A 22771-nucleotide genomic window follows, 5' to 3' on the forward strand; every position below is an offset into this window, starting at 1 on the left:
GCTGCTTTCAAAGTTTGTCTGTAGCCTAATGACCCAAATGTTTGCTGAGGTCTGGCTGCTCCGTCACCGTGAAAACAAAAACTACGTATCTCTGTCTGCGTGAAGCCAGGCGGAGATTCAGAGTTCTGATGGACTGAAAGAGTCTGGTGGAAGAGGAGGAGCTCTGTCACAGAACTTAAAAGAACTCGTAAAGAACAGAAGATCAAAGTTCCCTGCATTGTTCTGGTGGGGCAGCGAGCCGCAGTCTGCTTCCACAGCTGCTGCGTCCTACAGTGGTGTTGAAATCAAAGCAGATGTGAGCCAGATGTTTTAGCAAAAGTCTGGGACTGTTGCAGGAATCCAGGAGTCTGATGACGGGACAGAGCTGACTCAGCTCTTGAGGAAGCAGAGCCTGTAAACCTGTCTGCCGACCACAAACAGCGATCCTCTTCTAGACTTCTAGACCTCTGCTTCAGGGGTCTGAAACCCCCTTAAAGACTCACAAAGTTTTAGTTGCAGGTTGATAAGCAGATCAACTAATCTGGCCTCTTGAGCCCATTCCAGGGACTGGAGATGATCTCCAAAACTGACTTCAGGCTTTGGTCACAAACACAAACATAGTAAGACATGGAAAAGTCCACAAACTCACGGTTAAAAAGCCATAAAAGCATAGAATTCATGAAATTGGAAATAATACCTTAAAACATCTTTAATTTTGATATTTGAGCCTTAAAAACTGAAAACGTCCCCATTTCCCATTTCTCATCCAAACTGTTATTTTTCAAACATGATTATTTTAATCATATAAAGCAAATAAAGAGCGGCAGAATCAACCGTCAATGCGCTGGATGTCCACCACCAGTCAAGACAAAAAAAGAAAAGAAGAAGTAACTTTAATGTAACACAGACGCTATTAATATAAGCTAGTCACGGATAATCATTATTCAATTTATGCTACGATAACAAATCTGAAAATATTTTTAATGATAGGATATAGGACTCTTAAGATAATCACTCTGAAGATTCTAAAGCTACAATCACCAAACATTCAGTCATAACTAATCATCCCATCACTGTCCCACTACCATTGTTCCTCTGTTATGGATAACTAACACTGTCATCAGCATAGAAAGTGAATGGGAATCGTGCTTTATGAGCGGCAGGTTAAGTGTGAGGTTTAAATGTAATTATTTATACGGTGCCTTCACAGGATCGCAGTCTAACAATAAAATCTCAAAGCAATAAAAACAATAAATGAGCAATTTAACAACAAGTACTGGTAAATAGAATACAAAAGTAGAGTAGTAAATTATAAAACAAACCAGAACATTCGGAACAACTGAAACCCGAATTGCCTCTGGTGGGAGGTTGGCGCCAGTGTTCGGCAGCGGAGCCACCACCAGTGTGTGAATGTGTGAGTGAATGGGTGAATGGGTCTGTGACTGTGAAGCGCTTTGGGCCCTCGAAGGAGGGTAGAAAGTGCTATACAAGTATACAACATTTACCATTCATTAAACGAAAAGGTCCGAACAGGACAGGAAGAGCTGATCCTTGGAGGGGGAAAAGATGAGGTGGAGCTCCCACTTTAACCCTTTAACACCTGAGACGCTTAAACACAAAATCTTTAACATACTGTAACTTTTCAACCGTTAACACAATCAATGTAATTTCAGTAGATTCTGGAGGAGAAAAGCAGCGAGAGTTACAGCAAATCAAACATTTTATAGGCGTTAATTGAAGGCTAGCTCTGCAGCTACGATCACACCGCCATTGGAAACTTGCGTTCAAGCGACTATTTCCAATCGAAATGCGTTCAAAACTCGCGTCCGTCCATCACTACGCACATTTTTAAGACACTATTTGGGCTCTACTTACACAACATGTCCATTGAATGTGTTGAAATTTGAATTATTTGCGCTGAAATTCCTATTTCTCAGCTTCAGAATCCACTGGAATTGTGTAGTTCGAAGAACGTGTGTTGCTGGAAATTGCGTGTTACTGGAATTGAACCCACAATCTCCACATTTCAGGATGGACGCTCCACCACTGAGTCAGATTGTCTTCTTCGTTTCTCTTTGCTAGAATCTCCTCTTTGTTCGGGTCTAAAGTTTGAAATCAAAAAAAGCAACGAACCTAAATCTTAAACTATTAGTAGGAGAGAAACTTGAGAAAGTTTATTTCTGAAAGAGAAACTTTATGTTTTTTTAATATTTGTTTGTAGTTATGCTGAAAAAAGGACTTAAAATGTCCTTTAGGTTGGACCATAAAAATGTTGTGTCTTCCTGTCAGAGTAAAGGTTCTATGGTTGCTCTTGATGAGGCTGTCGTCATGGTAACAAGCTCTGCCATCTCTAGAGCTTCTAGAAAGATGCGAGTGTTCATGAATCAGCTTTTTAGCACCGAGTTAGGCGTCTGGAGCACCAGACTGACTGACTCTCGTCTCCCCAGCCTGCGACTGCGACCCCCGCGGCATCTCGGAGCAGCAGTGCAACAAAGCCACCGGCCGCTGCGTGTGCGTGGAGGGCGTGTCCGGGCCGCGCTGCGACACTTGCGCTCGCGGCTTCTCTGGAGTTTTCCCCGACTGTCAGCGCTGCCACCAGTGCTTCGCGGAGTGGGATGATGTCATCGGCCAGCTGACCAACCAGACGCACCGGCTGGTCAACAAGGTCAACGCTCTTAAAGCCAGTGGCGTGAGTGGACCGCACAAGAAGCACTTTGACAGCATGCAGAAAAGTGCTGCGGAGATCCAGGTCATCCTGGACCAGAACCTCGCCTCACAGCCGCTGACGGAGATCCAGCAGCTGCTGCAGCAGGCCAGGTGAGGTCACGACCCCGCTGAGGAGGTCACAGCCTCAGAATGAATTTAATGCATGACCTGTGTTTGTGAGTCAGTGACCTGATGGGGACGCTGAGTCAGACTTTGAACCGCACCGAGCAGACTCTGGTGGACCTGGAGGACCAGAACTCTGTGACCAAGACAGAAGTGGACTCTCTGATGTCAGACACTCAGAAACTGGATGAAACAGTCCAGGAGCTGCAGCTGCAGGTCCAGTTCATCAAGAACTCCAACATCCGAGGTAAAGAAGAAGCCCAGATGGTCATTATTTCAGGTTTGCACCTTGAAAATCAGAGTCTTCACAGCCCAGAAAAGCTGTTTGCAAATGGAAATTTAGCTTCAACACATGGAAGAATAATGACACGGGTTATTAAAACGAGGAGACATCCCTCTATGAAGCTCCTGGATAACTCCAAACGTCAAGAAAATCAGTTTCATAAAAGAGCATAAGTTAAGTTTTCATCCGACTTAAAATGTGTCCAGTTTAACATGTTTTTGTGAGCTGGTCTCAGCTGGGCTGATGTTTAAAACCACACCCGTTTCTCACTTCCTGCTTCATTACATGTTACATATATGTATTTTTCCTGATAAAGTTACAGATAAAGAGAGATATAGAGTTAAAGAAAAAAACTTTAGATGTTAATTAATCTTACTAAATACGTTAATAAACCTTATCTGGCTTATTGTGTTAATAAAGGTCTTACTAATAACATATAAACACATTAATAATGTTTGTTAATGTGTTAATAAAGCTCATTAAGGAATTTTATTATGAAGCGTTACCGGTATTTAAAAGAAAATGGGAAATAAAAACATAGGAAGATCCTAAAAAGATGCTTGAAAATTATTAAAGAATTAGGAATTTAAGATCAAAAAATTCCTAAAAATAAAAAAAAAATATACTGGAGTCTTGGCCTTTGATCCATACATTCCTGGGACATGTGAGACTTTACCCAGGGAGCCATGACACTCAGCAACACGTTCCAGACACGACGTCGTCCACGTTCTAAACTCTCAGGTTCAGGCGTCGCTACACGTTTCTGTGAGCGTTTTTCTGGCTCTATGTACAAAACACCATTAAACGCAGATTTAAAGCTAAACCAGTCAAAATTTGATCCATCAGGGACTCTGATTTGGTAGGTATGTATGGATGGTGTCTCCTTTAATTCTCTTGTACCAACAGTTTGAAAATTGATCATGGAGGAGAAATGAATAGTGCCGGTTTGTGTCCAGATGGAATTCTGACACCAAGTCTTTCATAAAATAGAAGAAAGGAAATATCTGGAGCAAAATTTAGGAGATATTTACTACTTGGACATTTCACACCAGACCTCTTCTAACTGTAGGAGTTCACGTGTGCTGGTATCAGGCAGTGTCAGTACAGGGTGAATGCGTGGTTGGTTCTGAAGCTGATCTTCTCACACACTGAAGCTTCTGTTGAATTTCCTTTGGTGCTTCATCAGTTTTTTGTTTTTTTCAGGAGCGTCCGACAGCATCACAAAGTACTTCCTGCAGTCTCAGGCAGCAGAAGCTCGAGCTAACGCCTCCACCGTGGACTCTGGCAGCCCAACAGAACTTTCTGCCGAGCTGCGCCAGCTCACTCTGGACACTCTGAATCAGACGCAGGAGAACTTCACCAGCAGACACACTGAGCATGCCCAGAACCTGGACGAGCTGGCGGGAGAGCTGCAGACGTTGGACCTGTCATGGCTTAACCAGAAGGTGAAAAACTCAAACAAATGCTCAATGACGTATACTTAGCACTGTTCTCAGTGCTTTACAGTCACAGTCCTGTTCAGGCTTGATCCAGCCTCTAACGGTGTCCTCCTCGAGGCAGACGTGTGGAGGTTCCTCGTCCGCTCAGGACTCGTGCCGCTCTCCTTGTGGGGGTCTGGGCTGTGAGGGGAAGAGTGGATGTGGAGGAGAAGGGTGTGACGGCGCCGTGACCGCCGCTAACACCGTTCTGATGAAGGCCCAAGAGTCCGAGCAGGACATCGCCAACGCCCTGGAGGAGGTGGACCAGCTCTCCAAGATGGTGACTAAAGTTCCTCCTCGTTTTCTAATGAAATGGCTTTTTTCATGAGGGGAACAGATGGAGCAGAACCGCAGCAGAAGCTCCTCCTCTCAGCTGTGTTTCCTCCTCAGGTGTTGGAAGCCAAGCTCCAGGCAGACGAGGCCAAACTGAACGCCCAGAACGTGCTAAAGAACGCCAACAGAACCAAACTCAAAGTGGACCAGAGCAACGAAGAGCTGCGCAGCCTCATCCGACAAATCCGAGACTTCCTCACGCGTACGTATTCACATCAAAGATTCCTGAGCAGTCGGCAGCTGCAGAGGAAAACAGAAGTTTACAGGATTCAGGTCAACTAGCAAACAGGTCTCAGCATCACTGCTGTGGCTTAGTTAGATGAAAAAAGTCAGACGTCTGAGTCCATTATTTTAAGAAGTTGAGTTTTTCTGACTTTTTCCGGGTGCATTCTGGGTTTTTTCTAGTAAAACTTGCAGTTTTGCTGCTTTTGTGTCCTGCTTAGCGTGCAGACTGGGATTCTATCAACGTCTGAATGTCTCGGTTAGGCAAGCAGGAAGAAACCCAGATGCAGAAAGAGTCTCAATATTTGTGTGGGCGGAGCTACTGTCTAAAGTTTCAGCCTCAGCACTACATGGAAGTATTGACTGAATATCTCATTTACAATGCATAGAAGACAACGGATGACGTTAAGAGATCAGATTTATTGATTTTGCAGAGCTCTACAAAAGCATCAGTAATCACGTCTCCATGTCTGGGTTCATGAGGCCATTCAGAGACTCTCAGTACGGTCAACGTCACCATCTACTGCAGGAGCTGCGTCTGAATGACGGCACTTTACGCCAGAGGTGTCCAGCATTCGGCCCACCAGATGCTTGAATCTTTCCCGGATGCGAAGAGAAAACGTATAAAGACGTTGAAAAAAAAAAGCAGGTTTCTAGCACATTCCTGCAGTGAGTTATGGTTCTTTAAAGAAATGAGCAATGCGTAATTCGGCCACTAGGGGGAGCAAAGGGAAAGCAAGACTGACAAAAAGAAATCAGGAAATAAACAGCACAGCTCTTTGCAAGTGTCAGGATGCAGTTCAATTTAGTTAAAATTTTCATTATTTGCACATTTATATTTAAGGCAGGGTGTTCAATTTTATAACGCCCTCTTGAGTTTACTATCGGGATTGCTTGAATTATGTAAAATATTCAGTGTAAATTGAATAAACCATTTTTTTTTTTTTTTTTAGTAAAATGCATTTTATTTTAAATCCATTGGCCTCTATAAATGAATGTGTAATAATAAGTGATTAAGCTACTAGCTTGTTTGCGACACTCAGAAAAAAACAAAAACAAAGCTACAGATACATTGACCATAGGATATTTTGCTATTACTGGTCCGACCCGCTTGAGATCACACGGGTTGAATGTGGACCCCCAAACAAAATGAGTTTGACTCCTCTGCTTTCAACGGTACTTCTGTCTTTCTGACCCAGTTTGACGAGGAAAGAAAAACTAACAATCAAATTTGAGGAACTTTTATCATTGTCTCAACAGAAAAAAGAAAATATTTTGAAACTTAGCAGGAGAACGATCAGACTGTCCTCCATGTTGGTTTTGGACTTCACCTGATCACATCATCAACTCGTCCCAGACCAGAACTCAGTCTCTGATTGGACGACACAGTGTATCTATTGTCTTTGCCAAAGTTTAGATTTTTAAATTCTCGACAGTCTGTACTTAAATGGTTCTGCAGGACCTCTGATCACATTGAATAAACATTAAAACATTGAGGTTTTGTGTTTGTGGTTTAGGAGCTGGAACCCCAGTTTATATAAAATAAACAAATAAATAATTAAAATCAAGTAAAAAGCAGGCCTGAATCTACACTCTATGAAAGTTTAATTTTTTGAATCAAATTATAGAAATAAACACACGTTACCATTATATATTATCTTTTTGGAAGGGTCTGCATTCTATATTTATACAGTTTTATCTGTCAAACTAGAAGTTAGGGGGCATTCACACCGATCACCATTACCTCATCGGAGGTGGACAATTTCAATGTTAACTCAATGGTACAGACCCAAATTAAGGCGATCTGAAGTCCTGCGGAGCGATTCGGGCGACGGGCGTGGTGCGGCGGTCTGGCAGCAGCTGGATTTTAATGGCGAACATCAAAATTGCCGCACGGGCAAAAGAAGGGCACACAAATGTGTCACATGGACAACATTCAGCGTGAATCAACCTTTAAAGAAGCAAAATATTTCTACTCTGATTCCTTGGATCCCTTTCAAACACTTTTTTTCACCAGATTAGATTTCTCTGATTTTCTGCTTTTTTTCTTTCTTTTAGTTTTCTGAAAAAAATCATTTGAGTAGTCAAACATTTGACTAAATCTTGTTATTATAGAAAGGTTAATGTCAGAAGGTGACAGAACAATGCAGCTCCTATGGTGGAGTTTCACGCGATGCTGGAAGCCACGCTGTTGAAAAGAAGGTCAGAACTCCCCTCACAGCCTTTTTCCTGCTGGTCCTCTCTTACAGCTGAGCAAACAAAGATGCTGAGTTGTTTTGGACAGATTTATTTTATAATCTTACTGGACAGGACAGAAAGAGAGACCGTGAACATGAGTTTGAGAAATAAAGAGGGTAAAAAGGGTGCAGATAAACAACATATTGAAAGAAAAAAGGGGAAAACAGGAGAGGAAGAGAATAAAAAGTTCCTTAATGCTCAGGATTAGTGTTGCCTGAAGACCGCAGCAGCTCCAGATGAAAGGCCACCGCCCCTTGGCAGCAGTCTAGGGCCGTCCCATCATCTTCAAGGTGATTGAAGTTAATCTTTAAATGATTGTTTCTCACAATTTACTCTATAGCACCACTTTGTAGTAACCTGTATCCAGCTGTCATAGCTTGGTTATGTGTAAAAAAGTCACTCATTCTGTACAATTTCTAGCTGTTGTTCTGAGCAAACCCTGTTATTGACTCATTGACTACATGTCTTCTCAACAAAAAACGTTCACATTTACCCAAATATCACAAAGAAAATTTGCCTCATTGGCCTTCATGCAGGTAATTTTACAGATGCAGAAAATTAGTCATGAAATATGAACCATAGTTAAAAACTAACAGATCAAATAAAACTGGTTATCCCCGTCCTTAGACCCCCCCTCCCGGTACAGGACAAAACACACATTTTTCAAACTCACTAAAGAAATAATGAAATGTATTTATTAGAAAATAGAAAACAAACAAACAAAGACACTTACAGTATGTCACATTAAGATTCATTAAATATAGTAATTATTAGCTAAAGTAGTTTGACTGAATACTTGAAAAGAAGCTAACTTAAATAATCCCACCCCTACATAGTTCCTTCCTTTTGCAGCTATCAAAGTTCTTGTGATCCGTTTTAATGCTAAAGTGTGAATATTTGTGTGTATGGAGTTGGATGGCAGACCAGTGGTTGAACCCATGACATGATCTGCATTTTTGAAACTGAGGGAGGTAATAGAAACTCCAGCAAACATGCCCCTCCCACTTCACTTTATGTTCACCATTTATTTGGATCACTTTGATCATGCAGAATCCAATAGCGGACTGAGATTATTTATTTCTGATGAACTCCTGCTGCTCTGCGAAATATATGTCTTAAAAAATGATTTTAATTTGATTTTTGCTAACAATTGCATCATAATTAAAAGACGATTTTACAATAGATAAAAATATAGTTGGATTGGGACTTTAAAGCAGGGCTGCCACGATTAATCGGCTATTAAAACAGTCGACGACTAATTTAAGAGTCGATCAGTCGTTACTTTATATTATATGGAGTCAGAGTGTAGTAAAGTCACCACCAAAAAATGTACTTTTTATATATTTGAGTAAGTTAGAGTATGATTCATTAAAAGTTGAATAAACTATCATCTTAGTTATCTTTGTTTTTACCTAATATAAAGCTAATGATGGTTTGTGCATGACACATAAGCAGTGATTAGTCGACTATTAAAATAATCGTTTGCGGCAGCTCTACTTTAAAGAGGAAGTACAGTAATGTGAAGAACATTGTTTGTTTGGAGGAGATAAACAATTTTCTGCACCATCATACAAAAAGTTATTTAAAAATCAAACAATGTGGTTAATGTTCCAGACCTTTTTGACGGGTGGAAGGATGGAACCTGTGGAGCTTGAAAGGGGGGAATTGTGTTAAATAGTAAATAGATTCCCTTTGAGAGCTGTCATGTTTCCAGAACAGAACAGCTTCCATACATCCTCAAACCAGGTGTGGGGTCAAATCTGGAACATGGAATGCAGGAGAATCTAGTTTTCCTCAATTTCCCATCCTTTAAGAATGTTTGGCTCACCAACATTTTGAAGTTTGAACAATAATCATAAAGTTTGTAAAGACCCAGACCTCACAGTCCCTGTTCTGTTTCAGAGGACGCTGCTGACCCGGACAGCATTGAACACGTGGCCAATGAGGTTCTGGCCCTGCAGATGCCAACCACACCGGCTCAGCTCCAGAACCTCACCGATGAGATCCGACTGAAGGTGGGGGAACTGGGAAATGTGGAGTCCATCCTGGAGCAGAGCACCGAGAACATCCAGAGAGCTGAGGCCCTGCTGGAGCAGGCACGGCGAGCCAGGTTGGTTCAGAACCTCCAGAACCTTTTGGTTTACTGGGACATCTGTGGAGCTAAGTTGGAGCCAATATTAATTAAAACCCAAATAAAACAAGTAGGAAAAAAATATTGGTGTTTGGCCAAAAAAAATTAAAATGTGGAAAACTTTTTACTATCCTAAAATAGATTGAATTATTTTCAGCTACAAGTGTTCTGGTTTTTGGGCTTCAAAATTTCAATTTCAAAACTTTCTTCACTTTCAACTCTTTTTTTTTTCTTTTTCGAATTTGAAAATTTCAGTTTTAAAACTTTCTGCCTGTTGTGGCACTTTGGGGCGGAGCTAACATGAAGGACCAATTAAAATCGATGAGGTAACTTCAGTCTCAGTGCATTCACTGACTCTGAGAACTGTGATAATTACAGTCGGAACATGTCTGTGTAGTCTGTACTATCATAGTGTGAAGTTCTCCCAAGACGAGCGAAAAAATCAGAGTTTTATTTACATACAAACTGCGCGTCAAAAAACTGTTCTAGCTATTTTAATGTGTTACATACAGGCAATGAAAACGTCCTTATAATTGGATAAAATGGTTAAAACACTGTTGTAACTCCAGCTGTCTCCCGTGGCCTTCTTCATGTTTGCCATCTTTTCTTTTGCTGACTTTACAGACTAAACAGCCATTTTCTGACCGTAATTATCACAGTTCAGAGTCAGTGAACGCATCGGGACTGAAGCTACCACCCTCATCCATTTTGATTGGTCCTCCGCGTTTGCCCCGCCCCAATGCAGCACAACAGGGCCAAAAGTTATGAAACTGAACATTTTAGATTGGAAAACGTTAAAAAAGAAAGAGTTGAAAGTGAAAATAAATATTTGAAACTGAAAAAAAATGATTTGAGAGTGAAAAAAATGTGAAACTTAAAAAAGATTTGACAAAAAATATATATTTTAGAGCTAAAAAAAGTTTTGAAACTGAAAAAAAGATTTAAAACTGAAAAGATTTTAAACTGAAAAATAAAGATTTTGAACTGGAAAAAAAAGATTTGGAACTGAAAAAAATAATTTGAAGCTGAAAAAAAGGTTTGAAACTGAAAACTGAAAAATGAAACAGAAACATAAAGATTTTAAACTGAAAAAATAAAAAAGTTTTGAAACTGGAAAATGTGATATGAAACTGAACAAGATTTTAAGCAGAAAAATAAAGATTTTAAACTGAAAAAAATTTTGGAGAAATTGAAATTTTGAGTTTTTAAACCTAAAAAAGCTGAAAATAATTACATTAGTTTTAGAATAACTCGACGAGGCGCTTTTCTCCTTCAGAATCTCCTGGAATTACATTGATTGTGTTTACAGTTGAAAAGTTACCTTATAATAAAATATTTTGTGTCTAAGCATCACCAGCGTCAGGTGTTAAAAACTAAATGTCATAATCAGAATCTTTATTCATCAGGGAAGAGGCGTCTGGTGTCAAGGACTCTGCGGATAAAGTGAAGCAAGTCCTGGAAGAGGTTCAGAAAGCTCAGACGTCGGTTGGCAGCGCCATCCAGCAGGCTACCGCCGAAATCCAGAACACCAAAGAGCTGCTGTCTTCCGTCAGTGCCAGCAGGACTTCATTGGTCGGTCTGGGTAACGTCAGCGCCTCACCTGCGTCATGTGGTGTCTGCAGGTGGAGCTAGAAACAGCGAGCGCAGAGCTGAAAGTCAACAACGCCACGGTGAGGCTACAGAAACTGGATGAAGATGTGATGCTGCTGCGGAGCAGGAACCTGAACGTCAGCGTGAGCACCAACAGGACCGGTCAGGAAGCTGCAGTCATCCAGAACATGGCGGACGAGGTCAAGCAGGTGAGCCAATGAGATGACTGGATCCGCTGCTGTTTGAGCCCGTCCGCTCACCGCGTCTGTGTGCAGGAGCTGCAGTCGGAGGTGAAGCAGAAGGTCAGCACTGTGGAACAGCTGATTGATCAGAAGGCAGTGGGAGTGGCTCAGGCAAAGGACAGGGCGGAGTCTCTGCAGAAGGAGGCCAAAGAGCTGCTGCTGCAGGCTGCTGACAAGCTGCAGATTTTAAAAGGTAACCCCCCATCAATGAAGCCCACCCTGTTGAGTTTGAATTTAGAGTAGAGCTGCCACGATTAGTCCACTAATCGACTATTAAAATAGTCGACAACTAATTTAATAGTTGATTATTACTTTGCATTATGTGGAGTCAGATCGTAGTAAAGTGGAACGTTTTAATAACATTCTGCTAGCTTTTTGGACTATTTTGTCATTTATTAAGGTTCTTTAGGCTATTTTGGAGTTTAGTAAATATTTCAGCTGCATGCTAGCTGTTTTGGCTAACTTGGGCATTTTTCAGTTTTTAGGCTACTTTGTCATTTAACTAATATTTTAGCTGGCTTCAGCTATTAACTTCAGCATCTTCAGCTATCTGCACTAGCGTCTTCATCCCCCAAATTCAGCTTACAGCATTCACACTAGCATTATGACAGGTAATGCTATATATCTAATATTCAGTTAGTTTAATGCTAATGAAAGTTCAGATGTGTGCTTTACATCCAGTTTGCCCATGACCCAATTAGTCGACTAATCTGAAAAAATGATCGGTGATTAGTCGACTATTATAATAATCGTTTGTGGCAGCACTACTTTAGAGACTTTGTAGTTGAAATAGGGCTGTCAAATTATCACATTAATTGCGATTAATTAATTAGTTAATTAGCATTTAATCATTTTTGGGTTGGATGATTACTTCCATGCTCTGCACACATTTTATCCCGCTCATACCATGGTCATTAAAGAAAAATATAAATATTTAATAAATTATTAGGGCTTCTGTCCTGTTATATTACACAATCACATGACAGCACTAAGTTGAAGTTTAATAGAAAACTAACAATCAACAGAATGAAGGACTTACTTCCATCACACCGTAAGACTGAGCCGTGCAGAAACCACCAGAGAGGGGAATGCTCGCCATCCCCGGTTCCACTTGTGTGGCGTTGTGTTCTGTCATGTTTTTAAGAGATCGTTCCAGTCTGGTTTTATTGCTTGGGTTTTGGGTTGCAAGTTGTGGGTCATAACTTATTGACGTGCACATGCTCACAAACATACACTCACACAGGCGCGCGCACACACAGCACACACGTTAACATCAAACCTGCATGAAGAAATTTCATCTGCTCTGCATTTCTAACTTTAGGCAACTGTTGTGGAAAAACATTTTATTAATTTTCTGCACTGGTTAACATGTTGACGAGTTTGAATCGTGTTTTTAACCGATTCAAAAAGAGTTGTTACATCCTCAGTGTGTTCTGTGTCTCTTTCAGACATTGCAGATTCCAGAAGTAGAAATAATTCTGCGTTTCTGTTTCAGACCTTGAAGCGTCTTATGAAGATAACCAGCACGTTTTGGAGGTGAAAGCTGAGCAGCTGGTGGAGCTGGAAGCTGCAGTGAAGGAGCTGCTGCAGGACATCAGCCACAAAGTCAGCCTGTACAGCACCTGCCTGTTCTAGGAGCCAGCTCGTCCTCTAACAGCTCTCACTCTTTGTGGGAAATCATCAACAGAAAACGAGTGTTTTTGCTGAAATGTGGCATCGAGTCATCTATTGTCTAATGTGGTTGCTGAGTTTCAATCAAAGAAGGTTTAGTTTAGGTTTTTAAAGTCTGAAGTGTTGAATGTTGTGACCATGTGACTGCAATACTTTAACTCACTTGTATGTAACCACACATGTATGATTTAAAGTTAACCTGCATTTTCATTTCTAATAAACGTTCTATAGAAAAACCCTTTGGAGCCTCAGTAGGATTTGTCAGTATCAAGTGTGTTTTTAGGTTTTTCTGGAGTGAACGTTGGCATCCAACAAAGGGAAAAGGCATAAATCACATGTCAAAGTCAAGGCCCGGGGGCCGGATCCGGCCCTCCAGGTAATTCTATCCGGCCCTCCAGATCCATCCATCCATCCATCTTCTTGACCGCTTCTTCCCTTTCGGGGTCGCGGGGGTGCCGGAGCCTAACCCGGCTGCTGATGGGCGAAGGCGGGGTTCACCCTGGACAGGTCGCCAGTCTGTCGCAGGCCCTCCAGATCATTTTATTTTATTGTTATTAATGATCCGATGTTATCTTGTACTCATTTCTAATTGGTATAATTTTGACAAATATTTTTTATTGGAGAGTAAAAAATTGAAAGTTATTTAAGGTTAATGTTGGTTTATTCTGGAATAATATTCCTGCCTTTTTATTATTCATAACTATGAACGTTACAGCTTTAAAGGTTTTGAAAACTGGCATTGTGCTAGCTTTTTGGGCAATTTTGCCGTTATTATGATTTTTTTTAGGCTGCTTTGTAGTTAAGCTAATATTTCATCTACCTGCTGTTTTGGCTTTTTTTGATTGTTTGATGGCTATTTTGGAGTTTAGTTAATATTTCAGCTACATCCTGGGTGTTTTGGCTAATTTAGGCTCTTTTAGGCTGTTTTTTTAGGTTAGCTAATATTTAGGGTACATGCTAGCTGATTTGGCTAATTTAGGCCTTCTTTTAAGTTTTTATGTTGTTTTGGAATTAGGGTAATATTTACAGACTAGCTGTTTAGGCTAATTTAGGCTTTTTTTAGTTTTTAAAGCTATTTCAATATTTAGCTATTTTTTCAGCTACATGCTAGCTGTTTTGGATAACCTAAATTTTCTTTTTGTTTTTAGGCTAATTTTACATTTACCCAATATTTTAGCTGGCTATCAACTTCAGTGTTTTTAGTTATCAATTTCAGCATCTTCATCTATCAGCACTAGCATCTTCAGCTAGCAAATTCAGCTTACAGTATTCACACTAGCAAGATCCCAGGTTATGCTTTTTTTAAAGTTTATAATTAGTTACGTTTTTAAAGTTCTTAAAAAATAGTTTTAGTGTTTTTAATAAATCTTTATCCTGTCCTGCCTGTGACCTAAGGTGTGTTTTGGACCCCTATGTGATTGAGTTTGACACCCCTGTCATAAATGATGGATGGATAGAAGTAGATGATTGCATATTTTCTTTTGTGATGTAATATTCAGTTCTGCCTTACAAGGCAGGTGAAATGCTTAACTCTTTAACACTGGAGCTCCAGTGTTTATGTTCTTGGATTTCAACCATTAACACCATCAATGTATTTCCAGTAGGTTGCAAAGGAGAAAAGCAGCTCAACGAGATCAAATCAGTCCAAACAAGCCCAAATGGCTCTTTTACTGTTAAAGGTTGCAGACCATAATGTTTTGAAACAGGAAGACTTTTCAATTTTCATCAAGTCTTTCCACTATTTCCCCTAGACACTCCCTCAAAAGGGATCAATTCCTGCCAAGATGGATCACACTTTGGATTTTGTCCTAAAAAATTGTGTTTGCTGATCCATATTTATAGTTAATCTTGAAGATCTCCTCAACTAGACTGGATGATATTTGTAGTTTGAGAAAGCGTGTAAGGAAAATGAAACACGAGAGTCCTTTGTCTTAGTGTAAGGAAAACTAAAAAGTCTTTCGATCATGACCTGACAAGCTAATCTTAGCATTAGTTCATTGATATCCCCTTTCAAGCCAGTGTCCACTCCAGAATGTTTTTCAGCTTCCAATAGTGTCTGTCAAATGCACTTTACTATGAATTTAATAACTCACTATTCTAGCTTGTGTAATCATTAGAGATCCAGTTTCAGCCTCCGTAGAGATGATTCAATGACAGTCATGACAACTATCAGCTGGAGAAGACGTGTACTTCCACAGCTCAGCGCTCCACCTGGAAGACAGGGAGGCAGAGAGCGCCAAGAATGCAGACGCGCAAATCGCTTTGCTGGTGAGCAGGTGAACAGAAAGCTGCTGTTGATGAACCAGCAGCTAGAAGGCCTCACGCATTCATTGTTAACCCTTTCAAAGAGGCTTTGTGTGTGCAACAGAAGCTCGTGCTGACTCCACACTCTCACACACAAAGCGGAGCGCCACACTCAGGTGTATAAAAGCAGCGACCCGCTCAGGTGCAGGTACAGTCCACTTCCACCGGCCTCAGAGGAACACGGCAGTCACAACGCCAACATGTCCGCCACTGACATGAACATGATGAGCAGGGTAAGTCCCAGCATGCAACACTGCTTCATACAGCTTAGTGGGATTCCTAGTTGCTAAGAGGTGTTCAGACCTGGACCTCCACAGATCTGCAGTGTGCCATGTGTGGCGCTTTGGATCTAAACCACAGTTGGAGAAATTACACAATCGGGGCTAAATACGGGCTCTACAAGACGTAGTAGTTGGTGCTTCCGCTTCATAGCATTTCTGTTTTCTTCAGGGGATTAGATGTCCTCCCACAAGCCAAAAATGAGCTTCAGAGATTAATTGAAGATTCTATATTGTCATGAGTGATTGTGTGGCCTTGAAACAGTCTAACTCTGCCATCACCCAGCACCAGCTGGGATAGGCTCCAGCAACCCTGAAAGGGATTCAGTGGGTTCACAAACTAGATAGGCAGAAGACTAAATGCTACAACACATCTGGTTTAGTTTGCAGCTGTTCCACCCCTATAGAGTCAGAAACAGTCCCATTACCTGACACACATGAGTGGAAAAAAGTTTGATCCCTGGTCTGAATGAACAGTGAACTGCAGCTTTCAGGAACCATTTGTCCCCCTGATCCAACCTTTATGCAGAGAGTCAAGAGGAATATTTTCAGTCAAACCTAAGACACCAAGCTGTTCAGTGAAGATGGATAAAACATCCAAATGTCTTTCTGAGAAAGTATTTAAAAGCCACTGCGGTACACTTACTGAAGAAGCGCTGCAATGTAAACATTGGTACTTGGTACAATCCCGTAAATTGGACATGTAAGGACATTAATCATGAACACGCAGCAGAAGTCAGGTTGTTCTGCCGTGTAGAAAAGGTGTGATCACACTAAACCTTCCATTCAATACACATTTTCTTTCCCAACAGATCGTCTTCTACGAGGACAGGAACTTCATGGGACGTTCCTATGAGTGCAGCGGCGACTTTGCCGACATGTCCTCCTACCTGAGCAGGTGTCACTCCTGCAGGGTGGAGAGAGGCTGCTTCATGGTCTACGACCGTCCCAACTACATGGGTAACCAGTACTTCATGAGGAGGGGCGAGTACGCCGACTACATGAGCATGTTTGGAATGAACGACTGCATCAGGTCCTGCCGCATGATCCCCATGGTAAATATCCCACACGGTCTCCATGGAACCAGCGGTCAGGAACCCTCTGTCAGAACGGGGTTCCTGTGACCGCAGCAGACTGCAGATAACTTGACTCTTGACTTGTTGGCTGCTTGCAGTACCGTGGTTCCTACAGGATGAGGATCTACGAGAGGGAGAACTTCGGCGGCCAGATGTACGAGCTGATGGACGACTGTGACAACATCATGGACCGCTACCGCATGAACAACTGCATGTCCTGCCACGTGATGGACGGCCACTGGCTGATGTACGAGCAGCCCCACTACAGAGGCAGGATGATGTACATGAGGCCCGGAGAGTACAGGAACTTCATGAACATGGGCTGGAGCGGCGCGAGGTTCATGAGCATGAGGCGCATCATGGACTCCTACTACTGAGCTCTGAGAAACAATAAAGTCTAATCTCTTTAAAAACCTCTCCTGTGCTTTTTAATTAGTCCAGAGACTCTTACTTTTACAGAATTAAATCGTTTATGCAGGACAAAACGGTTCTGGCAGGCTCTAAGACAGCCTTTGTGAGAAATAAACACTTCCTGATAGCTGAAGACTTGAATTCTGCTTTGCCTCCAGCGCCACCTGCAGGTCAACCTGAAGGCAGAATTTAAAACTGGGGAAACATGTTTTGAATTCTAAAAGCAAAATTTGTAAAACTTTAGCAGAGAATATAGCAAAAGCACCAAATATAAAAATATATATTATTTAGAAAAAAAGAGCCCTCAGGTTCTGCTGAAAGTGCCTAGAGTTCAAACAAAAACCCATGGCGGGGCCTTGTTCCGGCACTAAGGGCTTCGCCTTTGGAACAGCCTGCCTGAGGAGGTGAGGACCTCATCAACTGTGGAGGTTTAAAAAAAAAAAAAAACCTCAAAGCTCATCTTTTCAGGTTATTTTTTTATTGCACTATTTATAATTTTATCTATGGTATTTTAGCCTTACCTGTTCTTATGAATTATCACTATTTCTTATACTATAGTTAGCGTCTTCATTCTATTTTAATTTATTAGCTTGTTACTTTTACTTCATCTTTGCTTTTAAATTAGTGTCTTCTCACTCTTGGCTTAGTCTGACCCCGAGGCATTCCCAGACCAGCTGAGAGACATAGTCTCTCCAGCATGTCCAGGTTTTCCCCAGGGCCTCCACCCAGTGAGACATGCCCGGAACACCTCCCTAGGAAGGCGTCCAAGAGGCATCCAGACAAGATGCCCAAACCACCTCAACTGGCTACTCTGGATGCGGAGGAGCAGTGGCTCTACTCAAAGCTTTCTCCGGGTGACCGAGCTTCTCACCCTATCTGTAAGAGAGTTCCCTCATTTCAGCCGCTTGTACTCAGGATCTTGTTCTTTTGATCATGACTAAAACCTTGTGAGCAAAGGGGAGTACAGCTCATGACCTGAGAACTGAAAAGTCGATTGACAGGTAGATTGAGAGCTTTACTTTCTGGCTCAGCTCTCTCTTTACTACAATATACCAGTCCAGTGATTGCATAATGGCATACGTCGCTCCAATCCATTTGTCAACCTCACGCTCCAATCTTCCTTCACCCATGAATAAGACTCCATGATACTTAAACTCCTCCACCTGGGGCAGCCCACCCATCCAGAGAGGGCAAACTACATTTCTCTGGTCGAGAACCATGGCCTAACACTGCAACTATAAAAGCTCTGGACGCCAGAGTCTTAACATGACTTGAAAATGCAAGAGGCACTCACACTGCATCCAACCTCTGCAACCTGGCCTCTCTGGTGCTCCAAATCTGGTTCACTGGCTTCAAATTTTTGCTGGATGCTAGAGCCGAGCCAGAGCACTTTTTGTGAAGTTGGGGCTGTTAATGACTTTAACCAGAAATCATGTGAGCAAGTATAAAGTGCATCTGGTACATTTTTCAAAACAAAACTTATTTTCCGCTGTACTTGCTGTTTTCACCATGTTGTAAACATTACGTCATTGTGACAACCAACCCCAGTCTCCCCTACTTGTGACACAATACATGACACAGTCAAATATGCACATTAGCGCTTATATAAGACAAAAGTATTTATAAAAGTATTGTATGAAGACGAGTCATGCAGAAAAAGAAGTGTTGTGAATATATTTCAAAATCACAGTGGAATGAGGATTTGTTTACTAGTACTTCCTATAGAATAGGTGGGTTATCGTATCAACCAAAGGGGAGTTCTGAGTTTTGCGAGGTTGGCAGCAGAGGCTGTGGCTGCAGCTGGACCACAGCCATCCGTAGTTAACTATTTAGGCTTTTTTAATCAGTTACCTGCTAAACTACTGCAATCATTTTACCATTGTGACTATAAACTCTGAAAAAGAAGTAATCAAGCTCATAAAGTGTTTGTGGTTGTAGTTGGTACTTTAAAGAGTTGCTGTTTGTCAGTCCTTGAAGGACATGAAAGAAGACATTGTTCTGTGGGCCGCCACAACACTGCTCCCTCTGCAGAAAAGTGGACCATTAAGGTGTCTCTAACTCTGAAAGTCTGTCTGGAAGAGTTTGTAGCAGCCCTTGGAGTAGCTCCTCTCCAGTGGCCACAAACTCCCTCATTGTAGGTCTCCACGGTGCTGAGAACCCAGAAATAAGTGTCCGGTACATGGTTCTTTAAAGAGATTTTGAACCACTCTTAGTCTGATTCATCATCTATGACCTGTCTGTCATAGGGTAACCTTACAAGGGTGTTATCCCCAACAGCTTATCTCCCTTGAGCATGCAAAGCCCTGCACCACGTTAAGGTTAGGGTTTACGCATTACTTTTGGTTATTCACAAACATGTGTTTTTTATGTATTGAATTTTTAAAAAATTACATTCAAACATTTTTACATATGTACATTTTTAAATTTCATATTTTTTTGATCACTTGAGCATGCAAACCTCTCCACCATGTTAAGGTTATGGTTCTCGGAGGGGATTTTTTTTTTTTTTTTTTTACAGATTTACATTTTTAGATTTATACATTGTAAAATATTTGCACTTTTTGGTTATTCACAAATATGCATTTTTTACGTATTTATTTTTTTGATATTTATATTCAAGCATTTTTACATATGTACATTTTTAAATTTCATATTTTTCCAATCTCTCGAGCATGCAAACTCCTCCACACATTAAGGTTACTGTTCTCACAGGGGATTTTTTTGTTTGTTTACAGGTTTACATTTTTAGATTTATACATTTTTAAAAAAAAATGCACTTTTGGTTATTCACAAACGTGCGTTTTTTACGTATTGAATTTCAAAAAATATTTACATTCAAGCATTTTTACATATGTACATTTTGAAATTTCATATTTTTCCAATCTCTCGAGCGCGCAAACCCCTGCACCACGTTAAGGTTATGGTTCTCGGAGGGGATTTTTTTTCTTTTGACAGATTTACATTTTTTTGATTTATACATTTTAAAAAAGTTGCACTTTTTTGGGTATTCACAAATATGCGTTTTACATATTTAATTATTTTTTATATTTATACTCAAGCACTTTTAAATATGTAAATTTTTAAATAATTTCATATATATTTGAATAAAAAAATAAAATAATAATAATATGTATATGATTATTATTCCATTTTCATCCATTTTCCTAACCGCGTTGTCCCTTTCGGGGTCGCGGGGGTGCCGAAGCTTAACCCGGCTACTGAAGGGCGAAGGCGGGGTACACTCTGGACAGGTCGCCAGTCTGTCTCAGGGCCTCAATCACACAGCCATCCACTCTCAGATTCACACCTAGGGGCAATTTAGAGTCACCAATTAACCTATGAAGCATGTTTTTGGACAGTGGGAGGAAGCCGGAGTCCCCGGTGAAAACCCACGCATGCACGGGGAGAACATGCAAACTCCACACAGAAAGGTCCCAGCCGGGATTCGAACCGGGGCCGTCTCGCTGTGAGGCAAGAGCGCTAACCACTGCGCCACCGTGCAGCCTATGACTGTTATTATTTTACTTTTTTTATTCAAATATATATGAAATTATTTTAAAATGTACATATTTAAAAGTGCTTGAAAGTAATAATAATAATATTTATATGGGTCCCCATGGTGGTCAGACATCTGAGATGTTAGTCTGCTGCAGAAATGAAAACATGAAATAAAAGTTAGAAAAACATGTGTTTCTCCAAATAAATATCTTGACTCATGCCTTGACTGCATGTTTCTTTAGATTTGAGTTTGAATCCGTTTTATGTTTGCATCACTCATTGTTTAAGGAATACATGAAAAATCCTTTGATGTAATCTATCAATCACTCCAACAGACTAAAATTCTTATACAATAGAATAATTCTGTATTCATTGGACTAATCTGGATAATAATAATCTAGAATGTTTGTAAGAACTTGAAATATTCATTAAAATAACTCAGTTTGATGTTTTTTGTTTTGTGTTTTTTTTTTGACAATTTACTTTTAATGAATAAACGGACATGAAAATGAACTGATAGCCTTGATTGTCTCCCTTGGCCTACCTTCAGTTTCAGAAGAAAATATTTCTTCATTAAAATCTAGTTTTGCACATTTGGTAAGAAACACAATACAGACCCACCTTCTCAGTGACAGACTGGCAGCGTTTGAAGTCTCCATCAGGTAAGATCTCCAGCTCAATGACAGGAACAATGCCATGCTGCTCCTTCTAACTGAATCCAAAACAGCAAGGGCTCAACTGTTCTGCCTCATTTATGTCCAAATAAAATTAATTATTATTCTGTTACACAACTACAAAATTTTTTACATTTTCTGCATCGATGAACACGATGAGTTTGAAGAGTTTTTTTAAGCAAATCACAGAGAATTGTTGCATCCTTATTTCCAGGTAAACCGGTGGTTTCAAAAGAGAAAAAGTTTGGATATTTGGCTGTAAAAAGAAGAGCAATTATCATCTAATCAGAGAAGTTCATCCTCTGTGGAATGGGACTTGAGGAAGCTCTTTATAGACCCTAGAAAAAAACATAAATTCAATGTAAACTAATAATGTCAAACAAATGGAGATCTGAACTTCCACTTAAATTTATTCTTCTCAAGTTAAAAGTCTCCAAAGAGAGTTCATCTTTATTTTTACAAAACTACTGTATTTTCAGCATATACAGCTTTTCCAGCAGTATCCATCCATCCATCCATCTTCTTGACCGCTTCTTCCCTTTCGGGGTCGCGGGGGTGCCGGAGCCTATCCCGGCTACTGAAGGGCGAAGGCGGGGTACACCCTGGACAGGTCGCCAGTCCGTCGCAGGGCCTCAATCACACACACATCCACTCTCACATTCACACCTAGGGGCAATTTAGAGTCACCAATTAACCTATGAAGCATGTTTTTGGACAGTGGGAGGAAGCCGGATTCCCCGGTGAAAACCCACGCATGCACGGGGAGAACACCAGCAGTATCCTAAATGTTTATATATTATATGGATGGTTTTTTTTATTATAGGATATATCAAACATTACTGTTGTCTTATAACTAGTGATTCAAAAGGAACAAAAGAGGAACTTCCATTAAAAACAACCATAAAACATTAACACTATAACATCTTCTTTCACAAAAATATCAAAACATTTGTTTTTAGGAAAATAAAACAATAAGACTTTTTTTGACCAATTCAATCCAATTAATCACTCTTAAATATTTCAGTAAGAAGGATACATTTTTGAATTACAACAATTTGGGTTCTAAAAAAGTTTTAATAATTAGACTTTGTCTTGTTTTGTAGAATGGTGTCGGAAGAAGTCAACGAAGCGTTTATGAGACGCTGCTCCCACGAACCTTTTCATCCTCCTCCGCATGTTAACTTCTTTAACTTGAATGTTCTCCTTGTGTTCTTCCATTAAAATCAAGGTTTATCTAGAAAATAAAAGATTTACAAACACCCAAAACAACAAAGAATTATCTGGCTAGCCGAACATGCTAAACAGGAAATGATGTATGAAGCAGCACTCGTTACTTCCGGTGACGTTTATTCACTCTCTCTGTGCATGCATTCTTTTTTTTAAGAAGTGAGGAACCACTCCAAGCTGCTGCAAGACAAATCGAAGAATATTAGCAGTTTATGAGTTTGAAACTGGAAACCTGTGAAAGAAATTAAATACGTTAGAAAAAATTGACAAAGTAATTAAAAGAATTAAAAGGTGAAAAAGCTGTGAG

At 40.6% G+C, this 22771-nt stretch overlaps 2 protein-coding genes across 2 annotated transcripts in view; both read left to right on the top strand.

Annotated features, from left to right (window-relative positions):
• The window catches only part of lamb1a (laminin, beta 1a), a 44180-nt gene extending 30946 nt beyond the window's left edge, over positions 1 to 13234 (top strand). Inside the window, exons 24-33 of the mRNA XM_024264230.2 lie at positions 2427 to 2796; positions 2871 to 3055; positions 4295 to 4536; positions 4652 to 4849; positions 4960 to 5104; positions 9265 to 9472; positions 10900 to 11041; positions 11116 to 11292; positions 11359 to 11518; positions 12821 to 13234. Coding sequence (XP_024119998.1) covers positions 2427 to 2796; positions 2871 to 3055; positions 4295 to 4536; positions 4652 to 4849; positions 4960 to 5104; positions 9265 to 9472; positions 10900 to 11041; positions 11116 to 11292; positions 11359 to 11518; positions 12821 to 12960 — 1967 coding nt within the window. The 3' untranslated portion in view covers positions 12961 to 13234. The remainder of the gene's footprint in view (positions 1 to 2426; positions 2797 to 2870; positions 3056 to 4294; positions 4537 to 4651; positions 4850 to 4959; positions 5105 to 9264; positions 9473 to 10899; positions 11042 to 11115; positions 11293 to 11358; positions 11519 to 12820) is intronic.
• Positions 13235 to 15441: 2207 nt separating this feature from the next.
• LOC112141168 (gamma-crystallin M2-like) lies at positions 15442 to 17067 on the top strand. The gene is made up of 3 exons (XM_024264252.2): positions 15442 to 15533; positions 16391 to 16633; positions 16753 to 17067. Exons 1-3 carry the CDS (start codon positions 15501 to 15503, stop codon positions 17029 to 17031), a joined length of 555 nt encoding a protein of 184 aa, XP_024120020.1. The 5' UTR covers positions 15442 to 15500; the 3' UTR covers positions 17032 to 17067.
• The last annotated feature ends 5704 nt before the right edge of the window (positions 17068 to 22771 follow it).

This window comes from Oryzias melastigma, linkage group LG6 (assembly GCF_002922805.2).
Source record: "Oryzias melastigma strain HK-1 linkage group LG6, ASM292280v2, whole genome shotgun sequence".
Taxonomy (NCBI): Eukaryota; Metazoa; Chordata; class Actinopteri; order Beloniformes; family Adrianichthyidae; genus Oryzias; species Oryzias melastigma.

Coding starts and splice junctions, on each gene's coding strand:
- LOC112141168 (XM_024264252.2), top strand. CDS start 15,501: ATGTCCGCCACTGACATGAACATGATGAGCAGG. Junction 15,534..16,390: donor ACATGAACATGATGAGCAGG/GTAAGTCCCAGC, acceptor CTTTCCCAACAG/ATCGTCTTCTACGAGGACAG. Junction 16,634..16,752: donor CCTGCCGCATGATCCCCATG/GTAAATATCCCA, acceptor GGCTGCTTGCAG/TACCGTGGTTCCTACAGGAT.